The sequence below is a fragment of the Bos taurus genome, chromosome 18, assembly GCF_002263795.3.
Source record: "Bos taurus isolate L1 Dominette 01449 registration number 42190680 breed Hereford chromosome 18, ARS-UCD2.0, whole genome shotgun sequence".
Lineage (NCBI taxonomy): Eukaryota > Metazoa > Chordata > Mammalia > Artiodactyla > Bovidae > Bos > Bos taurus.
Window position 1 is genome coordinate 49,866,244 of NC_037345.1, and position 27,506 is coordinate 49,893,749.

The window sequence follows — 27,506 nt, forward strand, 5'->3', positions numbered from 1 at the left end:
GGTGGGTTGGAGGGGGCTCGTGTCTACGGCACTTTGCCCATGATGGCACACCACCACCCCCCCACTCCCTGGTGGCAGGTGCTACAGGAGAAATTCTCAGAATTCGCCAGCGAGACTGGCACGGCAGGGCGGGAGCGGCTGGCGGCCGTGAACCAGATGGTGGATGAGCTGATCGAGTGTGGCCACACGGCGGCGGCCACCATGGCCGAGTGGAAGGACGGGCTGAATGAGGCCTGGGCTGAGCTGCTGGAGCTTATGGGCACGCGGGCCCAACTGCTGGCTGCCTCTCGGGAGCTGCATAAGTTCTTCAGTGATGCCCGAGAACTCCAAGGACAGATTGAGGAGAAGCGGAGGCGACTGCCTCGCCTGACCACCCCGCCAGAGCCGAGACCCAGTGCCAGCTCCATGCAGCGGACCCTGCGCGCCTTTGAACATGACCTGCAGCTCCTTGTGTCCCAGGTTGGGGGCTGGTGGCCAGGAGGGGCTGGTGGGAGGGCCTGGCAGCATGGCCAAAGGACAGGGGCAGCAGTGCTGGCAAAAATCAGGCCGCAGACCACATTGAAATTAGACAGTGGAATAGACAGAAAACGGACCACAGAACAGGGAGAAGTTATATGATGGGGCAGGTAGAAAATGGACTGATTGCATGGTGTGCAGAATCAAACAATGACAGGGGAAAAAGGGAGTATAGAATGCCTGATAGAAATCAGTGTTTCCAGTGGAGGTTGGGCAGGGGTTCCCTTGAAAACTGCCAAGTGAATCTTACCCAAAGCCCTATGGAGAGTCTAAAAAGAATTGCAAGGAAGTTGAGAGAAATTTGGCTGCAAAGCAAATAGAGATTAGACCGCAGGTCTCTGATAGAAATCACATGATTTTCCCTGGAGAAATTTGATGGGGTTGGATCTCATGAATGGAAGTCAGGGCTAAAAGGAATCAGGGGGTGGGTTTAATAGGAATTAAGAGGTAGATCTGAGAAACCAGATGAAAATGAAGCTGTGTGCCTCACAGGAAGCAAGCCACAGGACTGAAGGAAATAGGGTTGTAGGTCTAGTGGAAGGTAGAAATTGGACAATTATTTTATATATATGATGTGAAAGACCATGAGAAGTCAAGCAGAGAGATTGAATCTGACACAAATATGGTGGTCCTCTGAAAGAAGACAAGTGGCTGAAACCATGGAGAGTGAGCAGTGACTCTAACTCACACAGCAGAGCCAGTGGGACTTGGATGGGAGACCTGCTAGTAACTGAATAGCGATTCTGAAGGAAATTGGGTGATAGGGAGCGGCTTGAAACAACTGGACAGCACGTCTAACAGATGTCAGGGTGAGGAAGGGTTTCCTGAAAGAAATCGCATGGGTCTGAAACAAGACAGAGGTGGGCCTGAAAAAGCGAGGTGGCAGCCCCAGTAGAAATAGAGCTCTCAGACTAGAAATCAGACAGTGGGCTGAAAGAAACCTGACGGTAGGTGCAAAAGAAGTCAGAATGCAGGTCAGTCACAGAAACATTAGGCAGCAGACATGAGAGAAATACGGTAGTGGGTCGAAAAGAAGTCAGAGTGCGAAGGTCAAAAAGAAAGCAGGCAGTGGCTAGGAATGGATCCCACTGGAATCTCAAGGGTGTAGGCTCCTTACTTCTTCAGGCTCTGCACCCAGTCCACAGATGGGGGGTGGGGGAGACGGTGGAGCCTGGATCCCCATGGAGGGCTGGTGCTCAACCCCATGTTGCCCTCAGGTACGGCAGCTGCAGGAGGGGGCAGCCCAGCTGCGGACGGTGTACGCGGGCGAGCACGCGGAGGCCATCGCCAGCCGGGAGCAGGAGGTGCTGCAAGGCTGGAAGGAGCTGCTGGCAGCCTGCGAGGACGCCCGCCTGCACGTGAGCTCCACGGCCGACGCCCTGCGATTCCACAACCAGGCCCGAGACCTGCTCTCCTGGATGGATGGCATCGCTGGCCAGATTGGGGCAGCTGACAAGCCCAGGTGCCCCTCTTCCCACCTCGGGTTTCCTCCCTGCCTCCGGGCAGCCACTCTCAGCCCCTCCACAGTCCCCTTCCCATAAAAAAAAAAATCACCATAGCCAATACCTGCGTGGCTCCACTGCCTGCCATGCATTGTTCTACAGGCTCCTCATGTGTGCAGACCCCTTGTCACACCTGGCATCGAGCTCAGAGCACAGGGCATCCTTTGCCTCTGTAGGGGTGTCACAGCATGGGATGGATTAAAGCCAGGATAGGGATGGGGAGGTGTATATGGGGCTTGACCTAGTAGGCACTGACTGCTCACATCATGGCTTGATGTGAGTGTGCAGCAGAAGCCTCTCCCTCAGTGGTTGGGAACCAGTGTTCTTCTGTCATTAACCCTGACATGAGTTGCTGGGCCTTCTACATCCAGCTACAGATGAGGAAAAGAGAGCTGAGGATACAACCGGAGGTTTTAGAGACTAAACCTGCACTCGCATCCCTTTGGCTCAGTGGTCCAAACCTGTCTGCTAGGGACTCTGGGAAATGTAGTCCAGCAGTGTGTCCAGGAAAACAAGGACGTGGAGAGTAGTGGATACATAGCATTGTCTCTGTGACTGTGAGCACTTGAGTCTGCATTCATTTACTCAGAAAATATTTATTGATGCCTACCGTATGCCAGAGGGCTTCCGAGGTGGTGCTAGTGGTAAAAGAACCCGCCTGCCAACTCTGGAGACGTAAGAGATGTAGGTTTGATCCCTGGGCTAGGAAGATCCCCTGGAGGAGGGCATGGCAACCCACTCCAGTATTCTTGCCTGGAGAATCCCATGGACAGAGGAGCCAGGTGGGCTACAGTCCATAGGGTTGCAGAGTCAGACACGAGAGAAGCAACTTAGCACACACGCACGCATGCACTGTATGCGTGTAAGGTCAAGCCCCTGACTGGTGCAGCTGACATTCTGAGGGAGGAATCAGGCAACAGATAAGTCAATAAACAAACACTTAATATTATTCCAGATAGTAATAAAAGAAACATAAAGCAAAGTAAGGGGACCTGAGTGCAGTGATGGTGAGTTGGGTAAAGTTTTGGGGGAAGGGTCTTCCAGGTGAAAGGATCAGCAAGTGCAAAGGCCCTGAGGTAAGTTGTGGTTAGATATGTTTGCAGAAAAGCTAGATGATCATTGTGGCTGGACAGAGTGAGTGAGTGGGAGAGTGGAAAGTGGTAGGAAATGAGGTTAGAGGGACAATAGCATGGTGAGGGCTTCCCATATGGCGGTAGTGTTAAAGAATCCACTTGCCAATGCAAGAGATGCAGGAGACATGGGCTGGATCCCTGAGTCAGGCAGATCCCTGCAGTAGGAGATGGCACCCCATTCCAGTATTCTGGCCTGGAAAATTCCATGGGCAGAGGAGCCTGGAAGGCTGCAGTCCATGGGGCCTAAAGAGTCCAACATGACTGAGTGCTGGGCGTGGTGAGGAGTTTCCCTTTTTTGGAGTGAAATGGGGGCCACCGGAGAGTTTGGAGCAGGAGGAGGGGGTGATGTGATATGATGTATATTTGAGAAAGATAAATCCAGGTGCTTGTGGAAAATGAGAGAGTGTGGAGAGCCAGGGTAGAAGCAGGCAGGCTGCTCAGGAGGCTCCTGCCATCATCCAGGGCACAAGGCGACGTTGGCTTGACCCAGGGTGGCGGCTGAAGAAATGGGAAGAAGTGATTAATTTTAAGAAAAAATGATTTAAAAAATCTTTTTATTATGAGAAATTTCAACTCTCCACTGAAGTAGCAGTGACAGAGAGAACCCACGCGTGCACAGTGAATACCCGGCCAGTCTTCATCTATGTACTCCCCTCCGCCCCCTCCACCCTAAGCTGAGTTATTTTAAAACAGATACCAGATTTCCTATCATTTCACAGAGTACATTTTTAAACATTTGTTAAAGATTTTTTTAAATTTATTTATGGCTGCACTGGGCCTTCGTTCCTGCAGGTTTTCTCTAGTTGTGGCGAGCGGGGGCTACCTTCTAGCTGCGGTGTGCAGGCTTCTCACTGCAGTGGCTTCTCTCGTTGCAGAGCACGGGCTCTAGGCCCATGGTTTAGTAGCTGCAGCTCGTGAGCTCTGGAACTCTGGCTCAGTAGTTGTGGCACACAGGCTTATTTGCCCCAAGGCATGTGAGATCTTCCTGGACTGAGGATCGAACCTGTGTCCCCTGCATTGGCAGGCGGATTCTTCACCACTGGACCATCAGGGAAGCGGATTTCACAGAGTATGTTTTAAAGTTATAAATGTCCAGTCTTGACTGATGGATTAGGTTCCAGAGCTGAGGGAAAAAAGAGGAGTTACAGATGAACGATGGGTGAATTTATTGAGGTGGAGAATTTCGGGGAGGGTACGTTCGGGAGACAGGGGAGAATCAGGGAGACTGTTCTAGGCATACTAAGTCTTAGGTAGGAATTGTTACAATGTGGATGATCAGAAATAAATTTGAACATATTCAACATTAAATCTTTTTTTTTTTTTTTGGTCACACTGCTTGGCTTCTAGGATCCTAGTTCCCTGACCAGGGATTGAACACAGTTCCTCAGCAGTGAGAGTGTGGAATCTTAACCACTGGGCTGCCAGGAAAGTCCCTGGACATATTAAGTCTTATTGGGCTATACTTGTTGACTGATGGAACCTTCAGAAATTTGGAATTTGTTTTGGCCATATAATAGTTTAGAATGGCGCTGTCCAATAATTATACAACACAGGCCACAAATGTGAGCCACATATATAATTTAAGACTTTCTTGTAACCACATTAGAAAAAGTAAAAAGAAGCAAGTGAAAATTCATTTTAGTAATTCATTTTATTTAACCCATTTGTGTGTGCGTGTGTGCTAAGTTGCTTCAGTCATGTCCGACTCCTTGCGATCCTATGCCAGCCTCCTCTGTCTGTGGGATTCTCCAGGCAAGAATACTGGAGTGGGTTGCCATGCCCTCCTCCAGGGGATCTTCCCAACCCAGGGATCGCCCGTGTTTCTTAAGTTTCCTGCATCAACAGGCAGATTCTTTACCACTAGCGCCACCTGGGAAGCCCTTTACCTAACCAAGGGTACTCCAAAAATGATTACTTCAGCATGAAGTGAATATTAAAATTGAGATATTTTTCCTTCTTTTTTTATACTAAATCTTCAAAGTATGGTGTCTGCTTGACCCTTGAACACATCTCAAATCAGAGTAGCCACATTTCAAGTGCTTGACTGCCACATGTCTAGTGGTTACCCTCTGGGACAGCACAGACTTAGAATCACAGGTTAGTGGAAGCTTCAGAAGTGTAGCTTTAGAGGATTAGAAGAATTGGATCTTGAAATTCTCAGAATCACCAAAGTGGGACATTTTAGCACTCTGGGAGAAGTCGGAATCATTTAATCAGTGAAGAAGGTTGGCCCCTCAAAACTTGGTTGTGGGAGGTGGATGGGGGAGCACCAGCCTGAGGGATCTGGGCTCATCACAAGAAGTGTATGTGGGGTGGGTTGAGGGAGGTGGCCCGTGGCTCAGATCCCTACCTGCCACCCACTGTAGGGACGTGTCATCGGTGGAGGTGCTCATGAACTACCACCAGGGCCTGAAGACTGAACTGGAGGCACGGATGCCAGAGCTGACAGCCTGCCAGGAGCTGGGGCGCTCTCTGCTGCTCAACAAGAGTGCCATGGCTGACGAGGTGGGAGGGGGGCCGGGGGTTCCCCTTTGTCCTCTGTGCCTATTGGGGTGGGGGGCCAGCCCTGATGCCTCTCCCAACCACCTGCCACTCCCAGATCCAGGCACAGCTGGACAAGCTGGGGACCAGGAAGGAGGAAGTGTCGGATAAGTGGGACCGCCACTGGGAGTGGCTGCAGCAGAGTGAGTGTGGGCCCAGACACACGGGGCTCAAGGGCACAGGACATCACGCCCCAGCATGTCAAGAAATGCCCAGAGGGTGACAGGGTCATGCTTGCATATCCCACGGATCCCCAGCAGCAAACACGAAAGCCTGGGCAAGCGGACAAGGGGGCTGCCCTGGCACTGACTCCCAACACCTAGGGGAGAAGCTGGTGTCCTCAGAAATAGCCCAGCCCTTCACCTTCCTGCAAAGCCCAAAGTGGCCAGGGCTGGGATGGAGGAAGCCAGAGGGGGCGTGGAAGGCCAGAGAAAACAGCCCCCAGGTAGGGCCCCCGGGTGCCCCCAGCACCCTTCCCCTGAATGTCTCTCCTCAGTGCTGGAAGTGCACCAGTTTGCCCAAGAGGCAGTGGTGGCCGATGCCTGGCTGACAGCCCAGGAGCCGCTTTTGCAGAGCCGGGAGCTGGGCAGCAGTGTGGATGAAGTGGAACAGCTTATCCGGCGGCACGAGGCCTTCCGCAAAGCGGCCGCAGCCTGGGAAGAAAGGTTCAGCTCTCTGCGGCGCCTGACCACGGTCAGCACCCCATTTCCTGCCCCAGGACCCACCCCCCACAGCCCCACATCCATCTCTCTATATGAGACAAACACACGGGCCAATACACAGCCTCCACGCTGTGTTGAATGAGGCCCGAGACAGACCATCACTGTGTTTCCAGTCCTGGGGGCGAAGCGAGCTTTGAAGGGAGAGGGGACAGACTGTCACCTGTCATCAGTGACAGTCCAGGGCTAGGATGGGGGAAGCACAGGGGAACATGAGAGCCCAGAAGCACTTGTCCTGGCCTGGGAGGAGTCTGACCTGATACTTGAAGAATGACGAGATCATTGTAATAAAAAGTCTCAAGATCCTGAAGGAAGGAGGCAATGGGTGGGAGCAGAAAGGCACCTACAGAAAGTGATGATTTAACCGGTTATTAAATGAGCGCTAGGTGTTTGCTGGAGAAAATAGGAATTAAGCTTCTGGCCAACCCTGCTTTTTCACTGATAAGAACCAATAAACTGGGCAGTGAGGCAGACGACCCAGAGCCACCTTCCCAGCCCCCACCTCCACCCTGCCCCTCCACTGGAGCCTGGCCCCTCTGTCCCCAGATTGAGAAACTCAAGGCAGAACAGAGCAAGCAGCCGCCCACCCCCCTCCTGGGGCGCAAGTTCTTTGGAGACCCTACGGAACTGGCGGCCAAGGCCGCGCCCCTGCTGCGGCCAGGGGGCTCTGAGAGGGGCTTGGAGCCGCTGGCCCGCCGGGCCTCAGACACGCTCTCGGCTGAGGTGCGGACCCGGGTGGGGTACGTGCGGCAGGAGCTCAAGCCGGAGCGCCTCCAGCCGCGCATCGACCGGCTGCCCGAGGTCCCGGGGAGGGTGGAGCCTACGGCCCAGCCGGCGGCACCAGAGGACGCCGCTGAGACCCCCGGGGCCCCTGCGGTAGTCGCAGCGGAGCAGGTCCGGCCGCGGCCCGAGCGGCAGGAGTCAGCTGATCGCGCGGAGGAGCTGCCCAGGAGGAGGCGGCCCGAGCGGCAGGAATCAGCCGATCAATCCGAGGAGGCTGCGCGGAGGCGGCGGCCAGAGCGGCAGGAGTCAACGGAGCACGAGGTGGCACACAGCCTTACCCTGGGCCGCTACGAGCAGATGGAGAGGCGGCGGGAGCGGCGGGAGCGGCGGTTGGAGCGGCAGGAGTCCAGCGAACAGGAGATGCCCATCAGAGGAGACCTGGCCAAGGGGTGAGCCCTAGGGAGTGAAGGAAGGGGGACAGGGAGAGCTCCTGGAGTCACGCAGGCCCAGAGGCGAGGGTTTCCAGGCTCAGAATGGCATAGCTCCCTAGATACATTCGTGGTACCCATTGTACAGGATGTAAACTGAAAGAAGCTGAAAGAGGGTAGGAGTCGCGCTCAATAACCCACAGTGGCAGTGGCTCCCTTCAGGTCAGGTTGTTCCTGACCCCTGCATCAAATCCCCTGGGTGACCCTGAGCAAGGATTTCATCCTCTCTGCATCTCAGTTTCTCCACTGGGCTAACAGTGGAACCATCACCTCTCTGATTGAAGGTAAGATCCTTCATCACCATCTCCACCTTATAAACTGGGGGCTGTAATCACACATTTTATGGATGGAGCAACTGAGGCTCAGAGAGGGCAAGTCACTCAGTTTGGGTGAAACAGGACTGGAACCCAGACCTTTCAGAATCCAGAATTAATGAGAATGTGTCATGTGGATCACTTCAATCAGCCGTGTCCCCAGAAAGAGGCCTTTGGTCAAAGACGTTTCAGTGACAGTGATTTCCAGACCCCTTTTAAATTTTGTATTTCACGAACACTGGCCGAGCGCCCACTCTGCGTGGTATGTGCCAGGGAGAGCAATGACCCAGTCAGCTTCAGCCCTGCTCTCACGTGGCTCACAGTCCAGGGGAAGAAACAGCCTTGTCACTGGAGAGTATGATGCAGGGTGATCAGGGGCTGGGAGGGGGCAAATCCAGGGAGCCTGAAAGCTTAGGGGATGGGTGGAAAAGGCAACGGTGTGTTCAAAGCCTTGAAGGCACCGATTTGCATTTTGGTCTTTGTGTTGCTTAAAACTCAAGAGGGCAGAGAGGTTCCATCGTCCACTTCACAGACACAGTGCTGAGCACCTGTGGTGTGTAAGGCAGACAGCCGAGACAGGCAGCTGCGGAAGTAGACGGGGACCTGGTCTCTCAGGCTAAGATGTGGAGGCTCCTCCGGCCACCCAGGCTGGTCTCTGGGAGAAGGCATCCTAGTCCCAGTGAATCTTTCTGCACCCCTGCCCCTAGGAAGGCCACCCTGGCTGACATTGTGGAGCAACTGCAGGAGAAAGAGGCAGGCCCAGGGCTCCCTGTTGGGGTAAGTTGAGCCTCGGCATGGGTAGGGGTATGGGGGCCCCTCTCAGAGCAGGAATTAGGATTCCAGAAATACAGGAGCCTAGCCCTGCCCCCTATCTGAACTGTGCAGACTCTTGGGATGGACAGCGGCCCTGAGACACCTACTACAATCTGAAATTTTCTCCCTTAGAAAGATGAGGCCACCGACCTAAGAGATTCCTACCACCCTACACACACACACACACACACACACACACACACTCCGGACTTCCCACATTTGTCCTAGACCCTTTCCTCTAAGCACAGCAGGGGTCTCAATAGTCCTTACTGACAACTATACACAAACAGAAAGCCCCAGATTCCTCCTCCTACAGATAGATGGGACACCCACCTGCCCGTATCCCCACCTCCATAGGACCAGACCCCTTACCCCCAAGATCTAGAGGGATTCCAAACGTAAGATCTGGGGAGCCCTTAAGCACTGGGACTCCAACCCTGAGATCCCCCCAGACTCGCCTCCAAGACAGATAGCTCTGCAGACAGATGGGACCCCCCCCCAGGCCCGTGAGTTCCCCCAGACAGATGGCCCCCCACGCCCCACTATGGACAGCACCCCTCTTCCCCCTCCCTTCACACAGCCTTCGCTGCCTCAGCCTCGCGAACTTCCCCCCGGCCGCCTGCCCAACGGGCTTGAGCCGCCCGAGCGGACACCTCGGCCGGACCGGCCGCGGGCTCGGGACCGGCCCAAGCCGAGACGGCGGCCGCGGCCCCGAGAGGGTGGTGAGGGCGGGGGAAGCCGGCGCTCGCGCTCCGCCCCGGCCCAGGGCGGCTCCGCCCCCGCGCCTCCACCACCGCCCACTCATACAGTGCAGCACGAGGGCTTCCTGCTGCGCAAGCGCGAGCTCGACGCTAACCGCAAGTCGTCCAACCGGTGAGCGTGTGGGCGGGGTTTTGGAAGGCGGGTTCCAAGCTCAGTATCCAATGAATGAATAGGTGGACCTGGAGAGGGGGTGGGGCCAAACTCTGGGCGCCCAACCCGTGGTGGGGTAGGCGGGGCCTGAGAAGGGGGGGCCTTAACTTCAAACAGTCAAGCAATGAACCGGAGAAGCGGGGCTTAAGGTTAGCGTGTCCAAAGGGTGAGCCGGCGGAGGGTAAGCCGGCGGAGCTTAGATGGACGAGACCTGAAAAAAGCGTTATTGCTACTCAAGTCTCAGATCAACCAACCCAGGAGTAAACTAGAGCTAACAGCAAATTATATGTGGGGTCTAGTCTAGAGGGTTCTCAAGATCTGTGAGGTGGAGCCTGGAGAGGTCCTTCAGCCAATGATTAGGGTGGGTGCATTTATTTCAGATTCAGATTGCGAAAGGGTCTGATAAAAGACTGATCCGAAACTGAGGAGTGGGGGGCACCTCATATAGGTTTCCTTCCGGATGGGGGGCCTGACAGTGATGTGTCTACTCTTGGGAGTCCAGCTCGGGATTGTCCAACCCATTTTTGTCCAACTGGGAGTCAGAATCTAGGGAGAGGTGGAGCCCAAAAGGGAAGAGTTGAACAAGCAGAATGAGTTGGGCGGGACAGATTGAGGTTTTGTCTGTGGGGTTTGGAGTTAGCCTTTCCTCCTTGTACTGAGACCAAGGGGCCCCTTGGGAGTATTTTGCTTGTGGGAGACTTCCTCTTCGGTTGAGGCTTTGGTTGAATGGAGAGAGAAGAATTCCTCTTTTCAGACCTATGCCAGTAGATCAGCCCTTCTGGGGATGAGGGTGAGCAGGGGTGGAGGAGTAACAAGGAACATGCCCAAGCAAAGGCTTGTGGAGGAGACAGCTTAAGTGTTGCCTTCAGGAATTTCAGTGTGGGAGGGGATAAGGAAGAGCAGTTCCAGCAGGGGCCAGTCTGGGCAAAGGCTTGGTTCCCAGAGACTGAGACACTCCTCTCAGCTCCACAACTGCAGTAAGGAAGAGTACTCCTAAGGAAGAGTACTCCCGGCGTGTGGCCCAACTAGGGCAAAGGCCCAGAGGGAGGAAGGCTCAGGCATATTCGATCCCCGGAGGGTATCAATGAAGAATACCCAAGCAGAGTGCTTCGACTCTGCCTTGAGCCCCATCTCATCGCCCCAGGTCATGGGTGAGCCTGTACTGCGTGCTCAGCAAGGGGGAGCTGGGTTTCTACAAGGACGCCAAGGGTCCGGCATCCGGGGGCACACACGGCGGGGAGCCGCTGCTCAGCCTGCACAAGGCCACCAGCGAGGTGGCTAGTGACTACAAGAAAAAGAAGCATGTCTTCAAGCTCCAGTGAGCCCCCTCAATGGGCGGGTGGGAGGTTCCCAGACCCAGCTTCCCCCTCCCAACAATACCGTGCTCCCCTGGAGGACAGTCGGTAGATGGGTAGATGGGTGGATGGGTGGGCTGGGCCCCTGGTCCTGGAGCCCCCAAGTCTTGTGTCCTCTCCCACAGGACCCAGGACGGCAGTGAGTTTTTGCTCCAGGCTAAAGATGAGGTGAGATCCGTTCCTTTCTCTCCCTATTCCGACCTCAGGAACCACCTGGCTGGCTGGCTGGCTGGCTCCTGGCCCTGAGTGATGGGGCTGTGAAAAGGGAAAGTGCAAGGCAGAGTTACCTGGGCTGAATGGGCAAGCCCATGGCAACGAGAGTTGAGAAGTTCCTAGCCAAACTGTGGGAGATAGAGGATCAGAAGGGCTGCCTGGAGGCCCCAGGATAAAGTCCAACTTCCTTGTCTTGGCTTCTGAGATGAGACTGAAAAGTTAGGAGGGCATTAGCTTTAAAAGATTAAAAAAAAAAAACAAAAAACTGCAAGTGCAAGGAAACAGAGGTACAGAATTGCAAAGGGTTAACTGTGCTAAAGGACAGTTCAAGGAAGAAATTTCTTAGAAAGGTTCCCTGAGGCTGGATCTCTAAGGACACTGTGGGTCATTCAGAGGAGGCTGGCATTTATTCTAAATACACTAGGGAGGGACTTCCCTGGCAGTCAAGTGGTTAGAACTCTGCTTTCACTGCTGAGGGCTGGGGTTCAATCCCTGGTCGGGGAGCTAAGATCCCACAAGCTGCAAAAACAGAACAACAAACAAAAAAACAATTCTAAGGGCATGAGGAAGCCGTGGCAGAGTTTTGAGCAAGGGAAGGTTACAGTGATGCATAAGAAAGATCCTTTGGCTACCAGTCTGCAGGGTAGATTGGAGAGGGCAAGAATGGAGGAGTGAAGCACAGGAAGTGGCCAAGGCAGGGACCTAGGTGGGAGAGCACAAGGCCGGACCAGGACAGGCCTGTGGGGAGGGGTCGAGGAGGTAGGTGAGAGAAAGGAATGTGAGTGGATCTTGGGACTGGGGCTAAGGGGAAAGGTAAAGGGAGGAGGAGCAGGCACAGAGGTGGTTTGAAGAGATGTTGAAAATAGTAACACTTGCTACCCATTCATCTTCCCAAGAGGCTATGAAGTAGGCCTTTATTCTCTTTTACTTATCTTTAAAATGGAAGTAAAAATAGTTTTCCATCATAGGGTTATTATGAGAATTAAATAAGTTGATACAAGTAGAATACTTACTGAGCTGGGAAAATACAGTGTCTGCTGATATTATTGTTTCTTGTTTATAGTGGGAGTTAGATATAATCCAGTTGCATTGGATTAAGTGAGTTGATCCACAGACATGCTTAGAACACTGTGTGTGTGTTAGTCACTCAGTCGTATCCGACTCTTTTGTGACCCCATGGACTGACTGTCCCCTGCCAGGCTGTTCTGTCCATGAAATTCTCCAGGCAAGAATATTGGAGTGGGTTGCCATTCCCTTCTCCAGGGGATCTTCCCAACCCAAGGGATCGAACCCAGGTCTCCTGCATTGCAGAGGGATTCTTTGCAGAGTGTCTGAGCCACTAAGGAAGAGCTAGGCACAAAATAAGTACTAAGTAACTGTTTACATCATCATCATCCTTGTTGTCATTTTTATTATTACCCCGTTTAATAGATGAGGAAGCTGAGGTTCAGAGTGGGCAGTCAGATTCCAGACTCATCTATTACTCAGTCTCCTCTCTTCCAAATATAGACTACGTGCCCTATTTCTCCCTCCAGGAGGAGATGAACGGCTGGCTGGAGGCTGTGGCCGCCTCGGTTGGGGAACACGCCGAGATCGCCCGCTGGGGCCAGACACAACCCACCACATCGTCCACAGACGAGGGCAACCCCAAGCGGGAGGCAGGGGAGCGCAGGGCCAGCGGGCGCCGGAAGTGACTTCCCACCTTCTCGACCCTCCTCCCTGCACCGTGGGCACAAAGACACTTTCTCTTCCGCAGGGGCGGAAGGGAGCCCCTAGTCCCACCAACACCGAGGATGCGCCATGACTGGCACTGGAAAGGAGGGGACTTCTCCTGCACCCCAAGAAGTGGTGGGGGGATTGCTGCCCCTGTAGCCATATCTCGGCCCCTTCCCGCTCGCCACCCCCACCCCAGGTGCTGGGGCTCTATTATTTTTATGCAATAACTGAGCTTGGGGGCGCCGGGGGCGGGTAAGGGCCCAGCTGAGCCAAGCCCCCTGCCCCACGAAGCTGGGATGGTAGGGGCGATAATTCCCGTCCCCCCCTCCGCCCTAGGGACGGGCATGGGGGCGCTGGTGAGGTCCCCTGGACCATCCAGGGTGCTAGGGGGTGGGGAGGGGACGCCCCCTCCCCGCCTTTACCTCACTTCCAATGCTGCCTTGATCTCTGTCTGGGAAGGAGGCGTGAAACGGGCCCCTAGCCTCCGCACTCCGCTGTCTCAGAGCCATGAGGTAATTCCTTAGTTTATTTTTGCAAAACGTCGACCTCCTCCTCCCCCGCCCCGCATCCGCGAAGGCTTTTAATGGGAGGGGCGTCAAAGCTCAAAACTGTCTTCCTCTCTCCTCCCCCCTCCAGTTGTAAATACGACATCGTGAGGGGAGGGGCGAGGGGAAGCCCTCCCCCCTGCATGCTTCTGGCTGGAGCACCTTCCTGGGGAGCGGGGGAACTGGGTTGTGGGCAGCCCCCATGGCCACCTGGAGAAGCCGCCGGGGTCCAGGGGTGAGGAGAGGTGTGGCAGGCGCACACTCTATGTACCTATAATAAATCTTTTGGCTTTGACGGTCTATGCTGGTTTCTTCGCGTTTCATGGGCTGCGCCCAGGAGGATTAGGTGGAGCGACAGGGAGAAACTGTCTTACGGAGGACATTTAGATGTCCCTCTTGGTGTGGACTAGTTTCGAGGTCTAAACTCGTGTTCCCGATTAAGCACCTAGATGCCACTCCTAAACTGGGAATCCCAGAGGGATGAGGAACGGTCTGCTACCCGTGGTAACTAAACTTCCCCAAAGGAGCCGCTCGGTCCGCCCCGTCCAGGACAGGAAAGGCGGGACCCTTTAAGGAGGCGGAGAAGTGAACCGCGATGGGCGAGCGTTTTGCCCAATCGCCAGCTGCTCTGGGAGTCTGAAGCCCAATGAGCACGCGGTGGGGGCGGGGGCGGGATACACACCCGGAAGCGGGTGCAGGCCGGCCGGCTAGCCCGGGGGCCATGGCGGCCGCGGCCCCTGCAGTCGACGGGGTCCCAGGTCGGGGGCCTCCCGGAGAGGTGATTCATCTGAATGTGGGAGGCAAGAGGTGAGTGTAAGAGTTTCTTGAGTCATTACTCTCGGGGCCGGGGACCCGGCTGGGAGTACCCGCCTCTCCCGCGGGGGGGAATTCTGTCCATCAAGGATTGCTCCGCCCCCTGCTGGAGGCGCGGGAGCCTGGATGGATGCTGGGGGAGGGAGAGAAACTCACCCGGTGCTGAGACTGGGGGCCGCGTTCTTCATCCTCCGTCATCTCGCGTCCGCTCCCCGTCCCCGCACAGATTCAGTACCTCTCGCCAGACTCTCACCTGGATCCCAGACTCCTTCTTCTCCAGGTGATTGGGGAAGCGAGTTTAGCGTGGGGGACGGGAGGGTTGGGTATGGGGAGATCTCATCTCCCCTCACACACACTCCGGCCCGTGACACCTGCTCTGCGTCCCCTCCCTGCAGTCTTCTAAGCGGACGCATCTCGACACTGAAAGATGAGACCGGAGCCGTGAGTAGAGCTGAAACGGGGCGGCTGGTAGGAGGAGGGACAGGAGCCCCACTCAGCCCCGCTCTTTGCCCCATCTATTCTCTGTCTCCCTTCCCCGCAGATCTTCATCGACAGGGACCCCACCGTCTTCGCTCCCATCCTCAACTTCCTGCGCACCAAAGAGTTGGACCCTAGGTGGGCATGGAAGATAATGGGGAGTCCCCCACGTCTTTACCCCTTGAGAAGTCTCTTCTTCCCTCAGAATGTTCACTTAAGTTCTTTAGAATATCCCTCCCCAACACACACACACACACACACACACACACACACACACACTTTCACCACCCAGATAATTTCTTCTTTAGAATCTTGATACCATCCACATTTGCTATCTCTTGAGATTCTCTGTGCAGTTTAGAAGTCTCTTCTTCCCCTCAGAATGTTCACTTAAGTTCTTTAGAATATCCCTCCCCAACACACACACACACACACACACACACACACACACACACTTTCACCACCCAGATAATTTCTTCTTTAGAATCTTGATACCATCCACATTTGCTATCTCTTGAGATTCTCTGTGCAGTTTCAAAAACTTGGTCCTCAGAATTCTCTGCCCACTCCCACTCCCCAGACCCTGACACCTAGTCAATTCTACTACCCAGGGGTGTCCACGGTTCCAGTCTCCTCCATGAAGCCCAGTTCTATGGGCTGACTCCTCTGGGTAAGTGGGCCCACCCCCTTAGCATCCTCATAGAAAACCAGCCCTCTAATGATACTCCCTCTTTCTCCTCACTTCTGAAAGAAGGTGGGGTTAGAGCTGAGAACACTGGATTCGGTGGTCCTGAGTCTCAGGGGAGTGGTGGTATTCTGTGGAGGAGATGGGGGAGGGGGAAAGGTTACCTCAGCCTTCTCCAAGTCCCAGCCTGTGAGTCCTTCTGCCTCAGTTCGTCGTCTACAGCTTCTTGAAGAGTTGGATCGATCTTCTTGTGGAAACGTCCTCTTTACTGGTTACCTGCCTCCACCAGGTGGGAACTATTAAGGAATACAGGGTGGGAATGGAGGGTGGGGGATTAAAGACTACATTTCCCATAAGGCTGCAGCCCTTGCTTGCCTCAGCCGTGATCCCTGAGACACTATGGGAGTTGTAGTTCTACATCAGATGCTTTGACTAATGCTTGGGAAGGAAGTAGGAAACTGCATTTCCAATGAGGCAATGGGCCAATCTAGTCCCCTTGAGGCTCCAGCTTGCCTTGGAGCCTGATGGAAGTTGTAGTCCAGTTTTGATTTCCTTGTAGAGAGTCTTAGGGAGAACTGTTGTCCTTTGCATGGAGGGGAGAAATATTAAAGGAGAGTTATTGACTGTAATCCCCAGGGAGCAGCCAGCCCACTGGTCATGGAAAATATGCCCCAGTGGTTATTGGAAACTGTAGTCTACTATGCTTTGCTGATTGGTAGAAGGAACAGCGTTGGGGAGTTCAATTTATGAGTTTATTTCCCTAACTTCAGTCAGTACCTGTCACCTTCATGAAGTTTGCCAAATATGAAGACCTACTGTTCTCTTAGCTTAGTTTGATTCTGTATTTTTTTATTATCATTATAAATAGAAGCTTTATATCACTGCCATTTATGCCATAAATAAGTGGACATGAAATAACCCTTAAACATAACAGTGTAATTAAACTCTGGGTAGATGCTGTTGCCTGCCAAGGGAACAGGCTTCCATTTCTTAAAAAGAAAGATTAACATATATTGAAGGGGTTTCATTATCATCGCAGCCCCAAACTGATTCTTTGTGATGGGCTCAAAGGAACTGATAAGGGAGCAGCTCAATGTGATTCAGTGTCACTTAATGCCATGTCCCTGCACCACCAAAAATCTTTTCTCTAGGAGACGATGCTACCTGTGTGGGAAAATCAGTATCTGGCACATTTCAAGTGTTTGCTCTGTGACAGTTTTTACAGTTATTACAACTATTGTTGCTCTGCCCCTTCTTTCTGCCATAGTGTTCCCGGTGAAGCGGCGGAACCGGCACAGCCTGGTGGGGCCCCAGCAAGCAGGGGGTCGCCCAGCCCCTGTCCGACGGAGCAACACGATGCCCCCCAACCTGGGCAATGCAGGGCTGCTGGGCCGAATGCTGGATGAGAAATCCCCTCCCTCCCCATCAGGTACATTTCTGTCTCATGGGAGATCGGGGTAGCCAATGGGCCCTGTGACCCTGCCCTGATCCCTGCCTTTCCCCCTAAGGGCTACCCGAGGAGCCGGGGATGGTGCGCCTGGTGTGCGGACACCACAACTGGATCGCCGTGGCCTATACCCAGTTTCTTGTCTGCTATAGGTGCTCAGAGAGGGTAGTGGGAGGTGGCCTTGAGCCCCGTTGATGCGGGTAGGGGATGCTTAGGGTGAAGGTTGATGATGTCCCCCAATCCTCCAGGCTGAAGGAAGCCTCCGGCTGGCAGCTGGTATTCTCCAGTCCCCGCCTGGACTGGCCCATTGAGCGCCTGGCACTCACAGCCCGGGTGCTTGGTGGGGCCTTGGGAGAGCATGACAAGATGGTGGCAGTAGCCACAGGCAGCGAGATCCTGCTGTGGGCTCTGCAGCCAGAAGGCGGTGGCTCTGAGATAGGTAAGAGAGGGAGCTTGGGCTTCCCTGGTGGCTCAGCGGTAAAGAATCTGCCTGCAATGCAGGAGACCCAGATTCGATCCTTGGGTCAGGAAGATCCCCCAGAGAAGGGAAGGGCAACCCATTCCAGTATTCTTGCCTGGAGAATTTCATGAACAGAGGAGCCTGGTGGGCTGCAATCCATGGGGTCCCAAAGAGTTGGGCACAACTGAACGACCAACACTTTCACTTTCTTTCTGAGATAGTTATGGCCCCAGGCTTTTTCTAGAACCCTTTCACCCTTTATAATTCTGCTCCAACCTGTGGCTTGTTAAAACAGCCACCCTACACAATTCTCATACCTATAAGACTTCGTGTTGTTACAATGTGCCAACCCTTTGAAATTCTGTATCCCATTAGCATTCTTTGGTCTGGTGGAAAAATCCACCCACATACAGTTCTCTCCTATGTCAAAATTCACGGCCCTGTTAGATCTCTTTGCTTTGGTCGAATTCTCCATGCCAGTAGAATCCCCAAACCTGTTAGAATCTGTTCCCATTAGAAGAAATCTGACTCCTTAGACTAATCTGTTCCCTGACCAATCTTAATCCTCGTGAGAATACCCTGCCACCCATAGGGTTTTTTGCCTTTGTTAAAAATCTCAGCTGAATTCCACACCCCGTTAGAGTCCCACACCCCAGCAAGAATCCAGCCCATCATAATCCTCTGTAATTCCTGCTGGAATCCTCTAGTCTGTAAAGACTCTATGACTGAATTGAATCCTCTGGCCCTCGGAGTTCTCCCTGCCACCCCACTTATCCCGCTGTGAGAGGGGGTCCTGGCCAAGCCCTTCTCACCCTCTGCAGGAGTCTTCCACCTGGGGGTGCCTGTGGAAGCCTTGTTCTTCGTTGGGAACCAGCTCATCGCCACAAGCCACACAGGGCGTATCGGCGTGTGGAACGCTGTCACCAAGCACTGGCAGGTCAGGGAGCTGGCCAGCCTGGCTGCCTCCTTCCCAGGTGTCCAGACCAGCCAGACCCAAGGAGGCGTTGCTTTCTGGCCCACCTGACCGGGAAAGAACCAAAGAATCTGGTAGTGGGCCAGATGCAGTGTCAGGGTGAGGTGGGGTATGATAAAGGCCTAATGAGGATCTGGGGCTGCTGAGCTGACATGAAGGATGGGTGGCTTTGGAAAGGAAGAGAGGGATCTCCAGGCACTGGGGCGGCCAAGCAGGTAAGGGGAGATGGTGTAGGAGGCTGAAACCAAGACATATGTGCAAACGTCTGTCATTCTCTTTGCACTCACCCCAGGCTCTGTCCATCATGTAAAATATGTGTGTGTGTGTGTGTGTGTACAACATATATATACACCTACAGCGTTGTTTTCTAAAGTGTAAGTTTGGGTGAGAGAGATGGACAAGCAAAGAAAGGAGAGAGAAAGAAACAGAAATGGAGAGAAATAAATAGAAACAGGAAGTCAGAGGCAAGAGAGAGAGCGAGAAAGAGGGTGGATGGAGAGAGACCTAGACTAAATGATTGTGGTAGATGAAGGCACCACAGGGAGGTAGATGGAGATGAATAAAGAAATCTCAGGGATAATAAATAAAAGAAAACAACCAAACAAAAAAAGAAATGTCGGGGAATTCCCTGGCGGTCCAGAGGTTAGGACTGTGCTTTCAGTGCTGTGGTCCAAGTTCAATCCCTGGTTGGGGAACTACGATCCTGCAAGCTGCACAGCCTGACCAAAAAAAAAAAAAAAGAAAGTTGGGATGTCAGAAGTACAAAGTCAAGGAGAGACTAAGAAATAGCGCCAGCAAGAGTCGTTCAGAGACAGACGTCAAGGGTGCAGACCCGGACCAGGCAAGGCTGGGGAGGAGGGAGCCTAGAAGCCCTGCCTGGTGGGTGGTGCTGGAGCGGAGAGGCGAAGGCCTGCCGGGAGGGGCGCCGCAGGGAGGGTCACCCTGGCCACAGCCTTCCCTGCCCCCAGGTCCAGGAGGTGCAACCCATCACCAGTTACGACGCTGCAGGCTCCTTCCTGCTCCTGGGCTGCAACAACGGCTCCATCTACTATGTGGGTGAGCAGTGGCCAGCACCCCAGCTATCCAAGAGCCTCCCCTCGGAGGTGGGAGAGGAGGGGAAAGGCTGGGCTACCTTGAGCCGACCCACTTATCCTCCGTGTCCCCCCCACCCCCGCCGCCGCCAGATGTGCAGAAATTCCCCCTACGCATGAAGGACAACGACCTTCTGGTCAGCGAGCTCTACCGGGACCCGGCAGAGGACGGGGTCACAGCCCTGAGCGTCTACCTCACCCCCAAGACCAGTAAGCTATGGCTCAGCCTTGCCCCTCTGCCACGAGCAGCCAGCCCCAGCCCCAGCCCCAGCCCACAGCAGTCTCCCTACCACTTGACACTTGCGTAGCATGGGCCAGTGAGATATATTGAGAAGGAGATAGATTCAACCCATTCAGTCATTCCACAGTTACTGAGCACCACTTACATGTAAGCACTGTGCTAGGTGCTAGCCATGGCAGGCTTCTCCGCCAACGGCAAAGCTGGCCTCTTGTAGTTCTTCTTGGTGTTTCTTTCCCATCTCTGTGATCGGGGCGTGATGCTTGCGCGCTACTAAAACAAAGAGGATGTGTGACTCGAGAACTCCCTAGCCGTCCAGCCGTTAGGACTCCATGCCCTCACTGCGGAGGGTCTGGGTTCAAGTCCTGGTCAGGGAACTAAAATTCCATTAGCCTCAGGTTGTGGCCAAACTGTACTCCCCCCCTCAAAAAAAAAATATCCTAAATAAACAAACAAAAAGAGGATGTGTGTCTTACACGGGGTGAAGCTGAGTTCTCTCACTTGGAGCAGTCTTTGTGTTTTGTTTTCTTGATCGCAAATGCAGAGAAATAGATTGATTTTTTATTTCTTTTTATTGAGATACAATCTCTACCCCATAAAGTCCACAATTCAGTGATTTTTTTAGCAGATTCACAAAGCTGTGCCACCATCACCACTATCTAACTCCAGCACGTTCTCAGCACCGAAAGAGAAACCCCACGCTCGTCGGCAGTCACACCTGTCCTCCCTGCTGACTGCCCCTGGGCACCTCTAACCCGCTTTCTGTCTCTGTGGATCTGCCTGTTCTAGATGTTTCGTGTAAAGGAAATCATACAGCATGTGGCTTTTTGTGTCTGGCTTTTTTCACTTTGCATAATGATTAATTTTATTTTATGGTTAGTGCTTTCTGGAGCTTAAGATGTCTTTGCCTACCTGCAGATTGCAAAGACTTATTTCCTATATTTTCTTCTAGAAGCTTTGCATATTTCGCTTTTACGCATAGGTCCCTGTTCCATTTCAGATTAACTTTGGTGTGTGGTGTGAGGTAGAGGTCACAGTAGTACATTTTTTCTAGCAGTAGTAAACTAATAATACATTTAACTTCACAGCCATCACATAAATCCCCTTTCTTTCTTTCTTTTTAAACTTTATTTACTTATTTTTGGCCATGCCTCACAATTTGTGGGATCTTAATTCCCTGCCAGGGATCAAACCCAGGTCCTTGGCAGTGAGCATGCGGAGCCCCAACCACTGGACTGCCAGGGAGTTCCCAAGGGCCCTTTTCTTATTTCATTGACTTACTCCTTTTCTCCTCACCACATGCCACTGTTCTGTCATGCGTGTTTAACATTTAGCTTTTCATTTGTATGTGCCCTTAAAAAGCACGTATTATGGACATGTTTTTGAATTTGCATAAACAGTATTGAGTATATATCTCAGTTTATATATTTTACTTTGATCCATCCTGCCTAAGCTTCCCTTGTGGCTCAGCTGGTAAAGAATCTGCCTGCAATGTGGGAGACCTGGGTTCAATCCCTGGATTGGGAAGATCCCCTAGAGAAGGGAAAGGCTACCCACTCCAGTATTCTGGCCTGGAGATTTCCATGGACTGTATAGTCCATGGGGTCGCAAAGAGTCGGACACGACTGAGCGATTTTCACTTCAATTATCCTGCCTTAAATTAAATGTCCGTCCATGTTGCTACGCATCACCTGAATTCATTGCTTTTAACTCTTGCACAAAATATTAAAACCACCTTTTACCCACATTCTTTAAGATGGCCCATTAAGTCTGTAACATTACAACATATCTTTTCCCCTGTGGAAAGTTGGCAATGGGGGAGGAGTCCCTCAGGCACACAGGGTTGCATTTTCTTGTCTTGCTGTCGTTTTTTTCTTTTTCCGTTTTTCCCCACTGTGCAGCTTGTAGGATCTTAGTTCCCTGACCAGGGATGGAACCCTGGCCACGGTAGTGAAAGTGCTGAGTCCTAACCACTGAATATGCCAGGGGATTCTCACTGCTATCTGTCTGTATGTCCCTTTCCATGTTTCTCTGTTTTCCTCAAATTCCGTCTTTCTCTCTGTCAGCCTCTGTCTCTATAACCCTCCCTGTTTCTACGTCTTTCTCTGTTTCTCTCTCTCTCCCCCCACTCCTCTTAGCTCTGTCTCTGTGTCTTCATTTCTGTCTCTGGTTCTCTTTGTCTGCTCCGTCCCTCTCTCTTCCGTTTCCCATGTCTTGCCTCCTTGTTCTCTCCCCTCCTCTTTACTTTCTGACTCCGTGTCTGTTCCTTGCTGACTCTTTCTCTCTGCCCCAGTTTCTGTCTGTCTGTGACCCCGTCCCTTTCTTCCTCCCTGGCTCCTCACCAGGCGACAGTGGAAACTGGATTGAGATCGCCTACGGGACCAGCTCAGGGGGTGTGCGGGTCATCGTGCAGCACCCCGAGACAGTGGGCTCGGGGCCTCAGCTCTTCCAGACCTTCACCGTGCACCGCAGCCCTGTCACCAAGATCATGCTCTCGGAGAAGCACCTCATCTCGGGTGAGTCTCATCCAGCTGCCCCGGGCATCTTTCTCCCTGCAAGAGGGATGGCTCCGCTGGGACCGTAAGGCCAGGCGGATGAGGGTCTCCACTGGGGAGGGGCATGGTGTGGGGAGTGGCCTCCAGAGAATTCCGTGAAGGGGAGCAGTCTGGGGCAGAGTGAATTGCCAGGAGAGGGGAGAATTCATCAATTTCACCATTTTCCCGCACGGGATACTGTGATAAGCAAGACAGGCCAAGTCCCTACCCTTGGAGCTGACAGGCAAGAGTACTGGAGTGGGTTGCCATTTCCTTCTCCAGGGGATCTTCCTGACCCAGGGATTGAACCCAGGTCTCCCGCGTTGCAGGCAGATGCTTTACCCTCTAAGCCACCAGGGAAGCCCCCTAGTTGGGGCAGCAGATGATAAATCAATACAAATCTAAATCACTATCTGACAATGATGGGGGCCGTGAATAAAAACAAGGCTGTGTGAGAGACTAGAGAGCACCAGGGTCATGAGAGTACGTGGTTCCTGATGAAGGCACTTTGAACAGCAATGAGCAGCGCAGATCAATGGGGACAAGCATTCCCGGCAAAGGGAACAGGCACTGCGAAGGCTGTCAAACGGGAGGACAACTGACATACCGAAGGAAGCCCAGAGTAGAGTGGGGGAGGAAGAGGGTGGGGGCTGATGGGGTAGGTCGGGGGACCTTGTAACCCCGGAGAAGACTTGGTCCTTAAGCCTGAGTGAGATGGCACCGCAGGAGGGCTCCCAGCAGAGGAGGGCTGTGGCCTGATGCAAGTGCTCACAGGGTCCCTCTGACTGAACATGGGGACAGACTAGGGGGCAGGAAGGCCAGGGTGGAGGCTGTTGTGATGGTCCAGGCAGAAGATGAGGCAGACAGGACCGTGGTGGGGGGGTTGGGGTCAGTGGGCAGGGAAAGGCAAGATCAGCCTCTGGAATGACTTGGAGGCAGAGCCAACAGGGTTGGTAACTTTAGAATTCTGGGGAAGAGAGGATGAAGAAAGGGAAGAATTCAGAGGGGGCCGGGATCCTGACACCTTGGAAAGGAGGTCATCTCGGGGCTCAGGAAGCTCAGGCAGTGGCCATTCCCCCGCCAGGCCTGACCTGCTGCTGCCTTCTGGCTCCCCAGTTTGTGCCGACAGCAACCACGTGCGGACATGGTCCGTGACTCGCTTCCGCGGCATGATTTCCACCCAGCCTGGCTCCACTCCTCTGGCTTCGTTCAAGATCCTGGCATTGGAGTCGGCCGACGGGCATGGTGGCTGCAGTGCTGGCAATGACATTGGTGCCTCCTAGCCCCTGGGCCCCCACCCCCACAGACCCTGCATGACCTCCACCCGCCTCCACTGATCCCTTTCCTCACCCCTGAAGGCCCCTCTTGACCCACCCAAATGATGGAGTTGACCTCCACTGACCACCACCTGACCCCTCCTGACCGCCAATTACTCCCAGCTGCCCCGCTTGGATTCTGTTACCCCCACCGATCCCTGCCGATCCAGGATACTCCCCTGGATGTGCCTGAATTCCACTGACTATTGCTGACCCTCGACCCTCTCTGACCTTGCCCAGCTCCAGCATCCTGGGGATGGAGACCTAGTCCTGGGTTGGGAGATTCAACTGTGGGGAAAGGGGCAGAGTCTTAGGGTCTGGAGGTCCCAGAGACCCCAGCTGGCCCTGACAGCCCCCCTCTACCTGGCCCAGGCCCCTACGGTGAGCGAGATGACCAGCAAGTGTTCATTCAGAAGGTGGTACCAAGTGCCAGCCAGCTGTTCGTGCGTCTTTCCTCCACTGGCCAGCGGTGAGGACCATCCCATCAAACAGGGAGGGTGGTCAGAGCAGAAGGCAGGATGTCAGCTGGGTCACAGAGGTCAGAAGGGCATCTCAGCCAACGGGGCACAGCAGGAGCTGAGGCTGGGAAGGAGCGCAAGCCTGGCCCTAGGTGTAGGGCCTGAGGGTATCAAAGGTGTGACAGGTGTGAATGAGAGTGAAGCTGGAACAACCCCAGGTACCTGTGTAGTTGTGGCCTGGATGGGGGCTGGGGGCAGTGAGGGCTGGGATGGGGGAAGGATGGGAAACCATGAGAACCCAGAGGCAGTGCTTGCGTCAGCCTGAGAACAGGGGTCTCTTGAAGAGGAGCCTCTGAACAAAGACCTTGAGGATAAATAGGAGCAAAGAGAAGAAAGGAGGGAGGGGATAGCTGTGCCTGGCTGAATGGGCAGCATGTGCCAAGGCTGGAATGGCCAAAGAGGGTAACCAGAGACGTGCTTGCAGTCTCTGGGGGCTGGAGCACAGAACTGGAGGTAAGCGTTGAGGCTGTAGCGGGGCGGAGCCTTGCCAGTAGTATGGAAGAAACAAGACTGTCCTGCGTGTTCTGGGAGCCAAGGCTGTGCTCAGGGGGATGGATTGGAGGTTGGAAGAGAGGAGGCCAAGAGCCCAGGGAGGAGGCTGGGACAGATGGCTGGCCGGAGAGGGCAGGGCTTGACCAGGGCCAGATGGGGATGGGGGAAGGGGTCCAGGGAGAGAGGCAGAAGGCTGAGTGGACCCACCGTGGGTAATGCTGGCAAGTGAGGGAGCACCGTTCTCCTGGATCAGGAGCAGGGAGGGCAACAGGTCTGGGGAGAGTCCCATTTAAGTACCATGATGGGTGTGTGGGGCTGGGGACATCCATGAGGGCACTGGACCCACAGGGCTGGAACCCAAGATCTGGGAGTGATGGAGAAGCTTGGGTGGTCATTGGAGAGGCAGGAAGGGAAGTCATAATGGTGGGGACTGAGGCCCGGGAAGGGTAAAGGACAAGAAGAGGGAGGAGGCCAGGCTCTGGCGTGACCAAGGTACCCCTGCGCCCTCCCCTCTCAGGGTGTGCTCCGTGCGCTCCGTGGACGGCTCACCCACCACCGCCTTCACGGTGCTGGAGTGTGAGGGCTCCCGGAGGCTTGGCTCCCGGCCCCGGCGCTACCTGCTCACCGGCCAGGCCAACGGCAGCCTGGCCATGTGGGACCTGACCACCGCCATGGATGGCCTCGGCCAGGCCCCTGGTACTCCCACCACACAGACTCACCCTGAACCCCTCTCCACAACCTTCTTCGCCATGACTGCCCTCCCCAAGCCCTGACCTTCTGACCCCTTACCCTCAACCCCTCCTTACCCTTGCTTTTTAAATATAATTTTATTTAGTTAGTTAGTTTCGGCTGTGCTTGGTCTTCGTTGCTTCGAGCAGGCTTTCTCTAGTTTCGATGAGCAGGGCCTGCTCTCCAGCTGCGGTGCTCGGGCTTCTCATTGCAGTGACTTCTCTTGTTGGAGAGCACAGGGTTTACTGGTTTCAGCTGTTGAGCCTCTTGGGCTCTAGAGCACAGGCTAAATAGTTGTGGTGCAGGGGCTTAGTTGCTCCGTGGCATGTGGGATCTTCCCAGAACACGGTTCGAACCTGTGTCTCCTGCGTTGGCAGGTGGATTTTTTATTACCGAGCCACCAGGGAAGCCCCCCTGCCCTTGCTTTCTAACCTGTCTCTCTTAGCTTCTGACCCTTGTTCCTTGACCTCTGCACCTTTTTTCCTATCCCGACCTCAGTCTTTGCACATGACCTCTGTCCCTTGGCCTATGACCCCTGTCTTGCTCCTGACCCTGCTTCCTTGCCCCCCAGCAGGGGGCCTGACAGAGGAAGAGCTGATGGAACAGCTGGAGCAGTGTGACCTAGCCCCGCTGGCTTCCTCCAGGGGCTCTCTCCCCAGCCCTTCACCTCGGACCTCTCTCACCAGGTAGGCATGACCAATGGGGGAGAGGGCAGAACATGGTGGCCTTATGGGAGGGGGACCCAGCTCCATCCTGACGCCCTTCATTGACCCTCATCACCTCCTCAGTCTCCACTCAGCCTTCAGCAACACCTCCCTGTCCAGCCGTCGGGGGAGCCCAAGCCCCCCACAGGCCGAGGCCCGGCGCCGCGGGGGAGGCAGCTTTGTGGAGCGCTGCCAGGAACTGGTGCGGAGCGGACCGGAGCCCCGGCGGCCACCAACACCAGCCCCCCGGCCCTCCTCGGGTCTCGGAGCACCCCTCGTACCCCCCAAGACGAAGCTCAATGAAACTTCCTTCTGAACACAGCTGCCATGGTGCCTTGGGATATCCAGGTCCTGGGGAACTCAGGTGCCTCCCTCGCTTTCTGTCAGAGCCCTGGGTTGAGGGCCAGGGCCTCCTACTGTTACGAGACACCCCCCCCCCACCCCGCCCCCCGCCACCATCTCCCTTGTCTGGAGCCAAAGTCACCCTTCCTTAATAAAGTTCTCACTGCCAATGCTTTGGGTACATTCTTAGAGGGTTTGGGGACCCCTAGGGAAAGGGTGCAGAGAGGGCAATGGCAGCCCACTCCAGTACTCTTGCCTGGAGAATCCCATGGACAGAGGAGCCTGGTGGGCTGCAGTCCATGGGGTCGCTAAGAGTTGGACATGACTGAGCGACTTCACTTTCACTTTTCACTTTGATGTATTGGAGAAAGAAATGGCAACCCACTCCAGTGTTCTTGCCTGGAGAATCCCAAGGACGGGGGAGCCTGGTGGGCTGCCATCTTTGGGGTTGCACAGAGTCGGACACGACTGAAGCGACTTAGCAGCAGCAACAGCAGCAGCAGGGAAAGGGTGAGAGAGATGCAGTACCCCATCAGGTCCCTGGCTGTAGATTCAGGGACATCTGTCTCTCTCAGTTTAAGTGAAGAAGGGGAATTCGTTTACACTCTGGCTTCAGGCATGGCTGGATCCAGGGCTCAAATACTCATCCGGAATGTCTCTCCATCCTTTGGCTTTCTTCTCCTCTGAGATCATTCTCAGTCAGGTTTTCCGCGCTCTGTGCCAAGATGACTCCACATAGCTCCTTAGCAACTTTTTGTCTCTGTTGTTGTTCAGTCTCCAAGCCATGTCCAGCTCTTCATGATCCCATGGACTGTAGCACACCAGGCTTCCCTGTCCCTCACCATCTCCCAGAGTTTGCCCAAGCTCATGTCGATTGAATCCGTGATGCTATCCAACCATCTCATCCTCTGTCACCCTCTTCTCCTTCTGTCTTCAATCTTTGCCAGCATCCAGGTCTTTTCCAATGAGTCAGCTGTTCACATCAAGTGGCCAAAGTATTGGAGTTTCAGCTTCAGCATCAGTCCTTCCAATGAGTATTCAGGGTTGATTTCCTTTAAGATTGACTGGTTTGATCTCCTTGCTGTCCAAGGGACTCTCAAGAGTCTTCTCCAGCACCACAGTTCAAAAGCATCAATTCTGCAGCACTCAACCTTCGTTATGATCCAGCTCTCATATCCATACATGACAAGAGTCATG

At 54.1% G+C, this 27,506-nt stretch overlaps 2 protein-coding genes across 10 annotated transcripts in view; both read left to right on the plus strand.

The window, feature by feature from the left end:
* Positions 1-13,785, plus strand: part of SPTBN4 (spectrin beta, non-erythrocytic 4) — an 81,832-nt gene extending 68,047 nt beyond the window's left edge. For 3 of the 8 annotated variants that reach the window (XM_005218990.5, XM_010814782.3, XM_010814783.4), the window contains 11 exons: positions 79-459; positions 1,734-1,978; positions 5,518-5,656; positions 5,751-5,835; positions 6,189-6,385; positions 6,958-7,583; positions 8,644-8,713; positions 9,330-9,622; positions 10,806-10,979; positions 11,142-11,184; positions 12,765-13,785. In XM_005218990.5, coding sequence (XP_005219047.1) covers positions 79-459; positions 1,734-1,978; positions 5,518-5,656; positions 5,751-5,835; positions 6,189-6,385; positions 6,958-7,583; positions 8,644-8,713; positions 9,330-9,622; positions 10,806-10,979; positions 11,142-11,184; positions 12,765-12,923 — 2,412 coding nt within the window. In that variant the 3' untranslated portion in view covers positions 12,924-13,785. Of the gene's footprint in view, positions 1-78; positions 460-1,733; positions 1,979-4,498; positions 4,788-5,517; positions 5,657-5,750; positions 5,836-6,188; positions 6,386-6,957; positions 7,584-8,643; positions 8,714-9,329; positions 9,623-10,805; positions 10,980-11,141; positions 11,189-12,764 lie in introns of those variants that run through there. The other 5 variants (NM_001192910.3, XM_059876855.1, XM_059876857.1 and 2 more) reach the window with 5 other exon arrangements.
* Positions 13,786-14,159: 374 nt separating this feature from the next.
* On the plus strand, positions 14,160-26,479 carry SHKBP1 (SH3KBP1 binding protein 1). Of its 2 annotated transcripts, none has more exons than XM_024978137.2 (18): positions 14,160-14,297; positions 14,530-14,583; positions 14,699-14,744; positions 14,845-14,918; positions 15,392-15,450; positions 15,674-15,754; positions 16,733-16,894; positions 16,974-17,064; positions 17,161-17,351; positions 18,194-18,309; positions 19,314-19,401; positions 19,530-19,646; positions 22,020-22,190; positions 23,325-23,480; positions 23,897-23,993; positions 25,052-25,230; positions 25,838-25,949; positions 26,052-26,479. In XM_024978137.2, the coding sequence occupies exons 1-18, from the start codon at positions 14,212-14,214 to the stop codon at positions 26,281-26,283; spliced, it is 2,112 nt and encodes a 703-aa protein (XP_024833905.1). In that variant the 5' UTR covers positions 14,160-14,211; the 3' UTR covers positions 26,284-26,479.
* Positions 26,480-27,506: the final 1,027 nt, after the last annotated feature.